The sequence below is a fragment of the Monoraphidium neglectum genome, assembly GCF_000611645.1.
Source record: "Monoraphidium neglectum strain SAG 48.87 unplaced genomic scaffold scaffold02429, whole genome shotgun sequence".
Taxonomy (NCBI): Eukaryota; Viridiplantae; Chlorophyta; class Chlorophyceae; order Sphaeropleales; family Selenastraceae; genus Monoraphidium; species Monoraphidium neglectum.
In genome coordinates, this window is record NW_014011199.1 from 1 (window position 1) to 8,784 (window position 8,784).

At 64.4% G+C, this 8,784-nt stretch overlaps 1 protein-coding gene across 1 annotated transcript; it reads left to right on the top strand.

Moving 5' to 3' along the window:
• Positions 1-3,750: 3,750 nt before the first annotated feature.
• Positions 3,751-6,865, top strand: MNEG_10712 (ornithine decarboxylase 1; the record flags this gene model as incomplete). The annotated part of the gene is made up of 6 exons (XM_014040815.1): positions 3,751-4,490; positions 4,713-4,759; positions 4,952-5,091; positions 5,302-5,510; positions 5,784-5,982; positions 6,227-6,865. The coding sequence occupies 6 exons, from the start codon at positions 3,751-3,753 to the stop codon at positions 6,863-6,865; spliced, it is 1,974 nt and encodes a 657-aa protein (XP_013896269.1).
• Positions 6,866-8,784: the final 1,919 nt, after the last annotated feature.

The following is an 8,784-nucleotide window of genomic DNA, read 5'->3' on the forward strand; positions in this document are numbered from 1 at the left end:
AGCCCCAGCCCACCCCCCACCTGCAGGCCGTACTTCCACAGCTGCACATTGTCAACGGTCGGCTCAGGGAACCCAAAGCCCTGGGGGTACTTGCTGCTGACGTCCTTGAAGCAGAAGTGCTGCGGCGCTCCGTCGCCGCTGCCCGCCCAGTAGGCCGTGACGACGATGGAGAAATGCTTCTGGTCCAGGCTCTTCGCGCGGCGCACCGCGTACTCGCAGGGGGTGAGGGACGCGCCCCGGATGGTGGTGGGCTCCAGGTCCTGCAGGGACGTGATGATGAAGCTGTTGCTCAGCTCGGAGGGGGACCTGCGGGTGGGGGAGCCGAGGGGCGGGTGCGGGGGCGCAGGGCGTCAGGCCGTGGCGTGCGGCAGGATACCAGGGCGTGCGGGCTGTCGAGGCGAGGCGGGGCGCCGAACATTGCTGGTGGAGGATGCTGCACCGGCGCTGAAAACGGCTACTGGGCGTGCGTCCTTGCTGGTTGGATCGCTTCCGCTCTCAGTTCACGTCCCACGGTGGCCCCGGTCCGCCCATCGCACCGGTGCTTGCCCAGAACCACTGGCACGCAGCTGCTGGCCAGGACCGCCAGCAGAATAAGCGGCCGCACAGCCCGCGGGATCATGGCTGGGTGCTGCCGCTGCGCAAGATGGGCGCGCTGCGCCTGCAAGTGATGCAGCACGGACGGCCAAAGGGTGATGCGCTCTGACGGGCAACAACGATCCGCCGCAATGCAGTTTGAATCAAGCGAGAGGGCTTTTAGTGGTGCGGTGACACAGTTTGGAGTCGCTGAACTGCGTCAGATGGTCGACTAGACACCGATGATCAACCCCGCACGGAGGTTTCGCCCCCGGTTCTGTCCGTTTTCTGAAACACGGGCGTCACAGCACCCTCTATCACTACTGGGGATTTGCGAGACAGTTTTCGGTCGGCCACAGCAGCACACAAGATGCACCGCCGACTGACGCGGCCCCCATGGCGCGCACCTCACAACCTGCTCCGTCGCGTCCAGCTGCCTGCCAACCGCACTTGCAGCGTGCTGGTGAATTTATCAGCGTTTAATAGACGCCGATGCTGCCCACACGTGGCGATGCCAGTAGAGTACACGCCCGCACGGGTCGGTCAATGGCGAGGTCAAGGTTGAACACTGCCGGAAGGTTATTGCGCGTTGTATATGTGGCTAACGTAGTTATAAATAATCTTTGTACACTCGTTATGGAGAGGCTGAGAGCAGAAGCCTGAGCACGTACGTACACAACCGGGCAGGTTGCGGGTCGCCCCTCTTGAGTGATCACTCGGATGCGAGCTGATCGAAGACAAACGAAAACAAGACTTGTACAAAATCTCGGGGAGACAGGGGCAAGGGAATGGACCTCGGGCTTTCAAACTTTGGGTACTGCGTCGGCCAACAGGTCCGGCAGCTCGGAAGAAACGCTTTGCCCCTACTGCGGCGTTACACACCGCATTACTCATCATATCCGTGGCCTTTGAAAAATCGCTCGCTTTTTGCAGCAACCCGCCGTTGGAAACGGCGTCGTACGTGCGAGGCGGTCTGTGCGTACGGGCACACTCGCGTTCAACCTACAGGTCAGCCCGCGCTGTGCACGCACGGCCACGCCCGCAAGTAAACAAGCTATTGCATTGTTTAGTTGAGATCGCGAGTGGTGATTCGCTGTTGCACTCACTGCAGGTCAGCCCTGAGCTGCAATGTACACATCAAAGCGCCTCGCTGCATGGGGCAGGACAGCGGTGCCCGCGCCAGGGTTCAAGGCGGGGCGCCTGAGTGCTGCAAGCACATGCAGTGAGAGACTGTTACATATGTTCATGTATGCATCAGACTTGTACGAAAGCTGGCGCTCTCAAACCTGCGCATGGGTTGAGTGTGGGACCTCACAGGGGTTGGAAACCACCCCAGCGCGTACGCGCGTGGGGCTCGCAGAGCGACTCCCCAGACTACCAACACAGAAGATGTGGTGTGACACGCACACGGGCCTGTGTGTACATGTATGCTCGCCCATGTGCATGCGCTTGCGTACGGCGCGTGCGCGCGTACATACGTGTGTGTGTGTACGTGCGTGCGCACTTGCATGTGTATGGAATGGGGGGGAGGGCTGTCCGAAAGACGTGGGCATGGGCCAAGGAGGCAAGGGCTAGCCTTGTGCATGAGGCTACTATCTGGGGTTTGCGAGCTTGTCCAGTCACAAGACTGTGCTGGACTGAGAGCTGAGGCTTTGGGGTTCTGGACTGTCCCACTTTTTGGATTTGGGACCTCGCCCCGCCATCGGGCACCGAAGTCGATCAGCACTACAGTACGGCCAGGAGCCCGTGCTTGGCGGAATGATACTGCTGACTTTGCGCTATACTCAGCAAAATTGTGGCACCATAATGTCCAGGACCAGAAGCCTCCTCTTTTGGGCGCACTTGTTTCTCCTGTTCACTGGAATCGTGCCAGCCTGCTCCTGCCCAAAAGCCACATGCAGGCGCAAGCAGGCACCAGTGCATGCCGAGCAGACTTCGCTTCACTTGTATTTGAGATTCTTACCTGTCATGGTTCGCATGTCACCTTACCCGCGTGACTTTTCGGGGGCCCGGGCGCGCTGCAGGGAAGTCGCAGGAGCCGGGAGAGTGCCAGGCTGGACAAGCGACTGGTCGATTTCCACATCGCCAACATCAATGCTTTGAATGCGTTGCAGCCGCCGGCACTGTCAATTTCACGTTATTATTGTGCATTGCAGTAATTCATTCACGCGCGCTCAGCACCCTCCGTTCGGTTTCTGCTCTCAGGTCAACCTGTCGTGGTGCTGGTAGCACCCCGTTCTTGCTATCACCCCCTGGCAGTGGTCACGCTGGAAAAAACACGTGCTTACGCTCAGCTCGGCTCTCCCCTTAGGACCCCGCTGGGGCATTGCAACAAGAGCATCGAGGTGAGCGCGAGCGACAAGCCGCTGTAGCTTTATGGTAATGCATGTTAGATTTATTCCACATCACTGGCCTTGGGTACCTCGGGAGGCATCGGGTTGAGGGACTCAGCAAGCAGAAACAGCCGCGATGCCCAGTCTGCAATTTGGACCTGTCGAGGCACCCCGCGCGCGAGCTTGAGTGGATCCCATGCGTGCGCCTGGCCGTGCGGCACAGTTGTGCTGTGCAGCCACGCCGCAACGAGCGGCCTGCAGCTGCACCAACAACGGACCGACCCGCACGCCGTCTCCGATGCGCCGCTCCTCCATGCCCTGCAGAATGCGCATATGTGCACTTAGAGGCAACGTTAAGAAGGTCGCTCAGGGCGTACCGGCGTGCTCGTCGGTGAAGCCGTGCAAGGTGGGGCCAAAAGGGACGGTCGCCAGAAGGACGCAGCGCACGCGCGGCAGTGTCAAGTCACTACATGGGGTTGCATGGCACTGCATGCGGCGCAGCGTTGGTTGGCTCAAGCTGAGCATGGCTCAGCACAAGGTAAACAGGCCAAGCACGCACCAAGCCTCGCCCGCCGCACCCTCGGTTGCAACCCCTTGAATGCATTCTGACATGAGCACATACTCGTCACCGCCTCCCCGCAGGGACGGCACGGCCACAAGCGATTTGGCTAACACCCGCCGCACTGGGCCCGGCGTGTTCCTCGGCAGCGATCTCTTCTAGCTTTAGAGGCACAGTCAAACGTAGCAGCGGCGGCGCGGCAGCAGCTCGCAGCCCGAACACCTAGGACACCCCCCGGCCCGGCTCGACCCAAGGACCCTCCCGACCATGTCGCCCCCAGCTGACATGATTATGGCCCTCGCACCCAGCGCCAGCGCCGGCGCCTTTGGCGCGGCCGCGTCCCCCTTCCACGATTACGCCTTCTGCGAGATCGTGGCCGGCCCCCGCGAAGGCGGCTGCGCGACGCCCTGCGCGGCGCTGGCGGACTGCTGTGGCGCCGCCTCCGATGACTGCGGCGCCGGCGCCGCCAGCAGCGGCGCGTGCTCCATGGACCACGACGCGAGCAGCGACCAGGAGCGCGCCCTCGACGCGCTGCTCGCCGCCGCCGCGTGCAAGCCTCGCGCTGATGACGACGCCGACGGCGGCCGCGCGCGCCCCGCCGCGCCCGCCTCCGTCACGTTCGCCACCCCGCCCCTCCCGCCCGCGGCGCGCGCCGTGCTCGGCGTGTACGGCGCCGCGCCCGCCGCCGCCGGCGAGCCGGCCGGCGTCATGGCCGCCGCGGCGGGCCTCATCCGTGCGTGGGGGCTGTCGGACACCTTCTACGTCTATGACTTGGGGGAGGTGGCGCGCCTGCACGCGCTGTGGGTCGCGGCGATGCCGCGCGTGGCGCCGTTCTACGCCGTCAAGTGCAACCCCGAGCCGGGGATCGTGGCGATGCTTGACGCGCTGGGCGCCGGCTTTGACTGCGCGTCGGTGCAGGAGCTTGAGCGCGCGGCGGCGCTGGGCGTGCCGCAGAGCAGGGTGATCTTTGCCAACCCCTGCAAGCGGCCGGCGGACTTCCGCTACGCCGCAGAGAAGGGGTCCGAGTGAGTAGAACACGGCGTAGAACGGGCCGGGGACGGGCGCCTGCAATCAGGCCCTTGGCCCGTGTTTGAAAGCGGCTTGCTCCGCAACACACAAATTCGTGCGCTAAGCAACAGGTCCTGCTGCACCCCTCACCGATCCTTGCTTGCAGCATCAGTCACACACCTGCTTTGATATGCAATCTGCTTATCATACCCCCCTTCCCCTCCCCAACCATGCACCAGGTATACTACGTTTGACTGTGCCTCTGAACTAGAAAAGATCGCTGCCGGTGAGGCGGGCTGCATAATGGTGCAGCTGGCTGCCTGATGCTGCTGCTGGATCCCTGCCCATACAAAGCCGCAGCCACCCCTGCAGACCTTTTCTGCCCACGCCCAAGTCCCCCTCACCCATCCCCAGTCAGCAAGCCCCGCCGGCTCCGCCCCAACCCTCCTTATCCCCCCTCCCCCGCCGTCGCCTGCAGGGTACCCGGCCTTCAAGTGTGTCCTGCGCATCAGGTGTGACGACGAGACCTGCAAGATCAACCTCGGCCTCAAGTACGGCGCCGACCCCCAGGAGGACGCGCCCCAACTGCTGGCCCTGGCCAAGAGCCTCGGACTGAAGGTGCGGCTGCGGCGCGCACGCACCCGCGCCGCCTCGCGCCCTGACGGAAAGGTCCGCGCCTGCGCCTCGGCCTTGGCAAAGCGTGTTTGTGCTGCTACGCTGCGGGGGCGTCTTCTCAACATCCATCCCTGCTGAGTCCATCAAGATCTCAACAAATATACCAACTCGAATACCCACCACCCCGACACCACCCGTGACGTCCCTGGCCAGGTGGTGGGCGTGTCGTTCCACGTCGGCAGCGGCTGCCAGAACGTGGCCGTCTACGCGGACGCCATCCGCGCCGCCCGCGCCACCTTTGACGCCGCCGAGGCCCTGGGCTTTGACGACATGCACCTGCTGGACGTGGGGGGCGGCTTCACCGCGCCATACGACGCTGAGTCAGCAGACCTCTTCTACCGCACCGCCGCCATCATCAACGGGTGCGCGGCCGCGCGCGAGGAGCGCCCCTGGCGCGGCGCCTGCGCATGGCCGACGCGCACGCGCGGGCGTGCGCGCGCGCGGTGTAGCTGTGGAAGCATCCGACACACATGTCGCCGCCGTCACCATCGCGCCGACCGCACTGTGCTGCACAAGCTATCTTTCACCTGGTGCCCCCCAGGCTGTCTGCTACTAAGAAGCCAGTCCCTCCGCCCTCCCGATGGATGTCAAATCTCACCTTCCCTTGACCCAACGACCCCCAACCCCCCATACAGGACAATCGACGAGTGCTTCCCAGCCGGCTGCGGCGTCCGCATCATCGCGGAGCCGGGCCGCTACTTTGCCGAGACCTCGGCCACACTCTTCACCACCATCCTGGGCCAGCGCGCGGCGCGGGCGGGGGCGGCGGGCGGCGCCCCTGCGCCGCGCGACTACTGGCTTAGTGACGGGACGTACGGGTCGTTCAGGATCCAGGTGTGTGCTGGTTGGTGTGTGTGCTTAGTTTGTGCACGCGCACGCGCGTGTATGTGTATGATCATGTGCATGCTTTTGTGAGTGTGCGAGTGAGTGTGTCGGAGGGTTGGGTGCACAGGAGGGTTGCCCATGCACATGTGTCCATCCCGGCCCAAGCTGTAGCAGCCTGTGCCGTCACCTTCGCACCCCCTCGCATACCCGCGCGGCCCAACCCGAACCCCAACCCTGCCCCTTTTACCGGCAGGTCGCTGTCGACGGCCTCGAGCCGACCTGCGTCCCCCTGCGCTCCCCCTTCCTGCCGCCCCCCGGCCCCGAGCTCGCCGCGCCCGGCCCCTGCCGCCTCTGGGGCGACTCTGAGCGCGACGAGGACTGCGTGCACAGGAACGCCCTCCTGCCAGCGCTGAGGGACGGCGACTGGCTGGGGTTCCCGCACGCGGGGGCCTACACCATCTGCTCTGCCTCCAAGTTTTCGGGCGGCCGCATGGCGAAACCCACCAAGCTGTTTGTGTGCTCCCAGGCGGCGACGCGTGACCTGGGCGCCTACAACGACCCCGCGCTCCGCGCCGCGGCTGCACGCGGCCTGCCGGCTGGGGCGGCGACCGAGGGCACCACGCCCGGCGCCACCGCGGCGTGCGCGGCGGAGATGCTGCAGGCGCTCAGCGTCGGCTGCGGCGCCGCGGCCCCCGCGGCGAGCTGCTGCACCGACGACGCGATGAGCGGGGACAGCGAGGGCACGGCTGCCCTGAGCGCGGCCAGCAACGAGGACGGCGGGGGCGGCGACGGCGGCGACTCGCCGGCCGCGGGCGGCGGGGACGCGCCCATGGGCGGCTGCGACGACGAGGCGGCGTCTGTGCGCCGCGCTTGCGTCCTAGAGCTGCCCTGATTTCATATCCACATGGGCCCGGGGCTGCGTGCGGCGCCACATGGGGGGCACCATTTGGCCCTACGTGACGTGAGGCGCGGCCCCTGTTGCGGCGCGTGAGAAACCGCCGCGCCCAGGCAGTGGAAGCGTTTGGTTGCACGGCGCCGGCTCCTGCTTGGTGCTGTTCCTTGCATGTGAGGTGCGTTGGTCGCGCCCTGCATTCCTTTGGCTTTGCCACCCAGCCCGGCCCTGAAACACTGGCGGCGGGAGGCAGGGGCGCGGGCGGGCTGCGGCGGCATGCACACACGTGAGGCCATCCCACCACGACACACCTGCCCGGCGCCGCGACTGGGCCCTCAAACGGGCAGGGGGCGTCACAGCGGCCACCCTGCCCGTAAAAACCTGCCCTTCTTCTGACCCCTTGTCTGGCTGCGACGCCCCACGTTTTATGCCGGCCGCTTTGGCCGCAACTCTCGCATTCAAGGCACCACACCGGCAGCAGCAAATCACCCGAGAGAGCATCTCCCCTGCAGTTACTCTGTACCAGCAAGCTGCATGTGTTTTGTAGCGGCCCCGGGGGATTGCAGGGAAGCGCCCCCAATCAAACCGCTCCCACGCCCCAAGGGCGGCCGTCTGTCATCGCCGGCGCCCTGGGGCAGTGTCAGCCGCTCTGCATCGCATTGCATCGTATGTACACGCGACCCCCAGCCGACCCCTTGCACTGCGGGCGTTGACTGCGCCGCCTGCCTGCGGCGTCTTGCCCTGCAAGTGCAGGCGTGCTGTCATGCCACACATTTGTGCGGCGTCAGTCGTGGCGCCGCCATGCGCTCACGCACTGGCTGTGAAGCCCGCCTTGGCACTGTCGGCGCCCTTGTGTCCTTGCTTTTCAAGACCTGTAAACCACTTGCGTAGTATCCTCTACTTCGGGGAGTGGGGGCGTAGTGTTTGGGGGCATGGGGGCTAGGGAGGCGTAGGCCACCTGGGCGGTACACCTGCGGATGGTTGCTGCGCCTGCACGCAGCGTTTGCCCCGCCGCGGCGCACGGCCGGCGACAGCTCCGCGGCCGGGCCGCTTCCTGAAGGGTGACGGTGGCCCGCCATGAAAGCCTGATTTTGGGGTGGAGTGAGTGGGGGCCCCAAGGCAAACATGCTGGCATCAACACACTTGGGCTGCTTTCATGGGCATCCAGGCATGCGCAATGTTGATTGTGGCAGGGTTGGAGAGGGTTCTGAATTGGTCACCTGAGGACCAAACCCAACAGCCAGGGTTGGCACTTGCGGAGCAGCGGCCAGCCGGGTGGCACAGGCGCGACGGGGCCGCGTACCGCCAACTCTCTGCCTGCCGTTTGGAAGTTCATGGCGTTTTCGGTGTTACAACCCATCACAGTCGCCAGCTGCTGGCTCATGGCAGCAGTGTGTGCGGCTTGACCTCACCAGACAGCAGGCCGGAGCGTGCGCGGAATTGCCGACGGCAGGAATGCTGACTGCAGCGCAACCGCACGACAGGGTCTTGGTGCGAGTGATGAGTGACAAGTGTGCAATGACACAAGTAAAACATATGAATATATCCTGCAGGGTCAACGAGCAATGATACATCGTCGCGCTCAGCTGGACTGCTGTGCTCGCTCAACTACCAACATTGCTAATAGGAACAACCGCTGAGGTGGTGGCTGGTTGGCTCCAGGTGCCGTCCAGGCGGCGGCTTTTGGGCAGATTGGGGTACGCGAATGCGAGCGGTGTCAAAAACGGGTTTTAAATTCTGGTCCGCTGCGCACAAACATCCATCTGATGCGACATAATACTGCGCGACAGGAGCAGATGGGAACTGAAGCGACTAGACGCAAGCGTGCATTGGCAGTTGCAATGAGAAGAGCCTGAGCAACGCTGCACGGACAAAACTACATCAAGGGTTTGCGCTTGCAGGGGACCACCCCTCCTCCT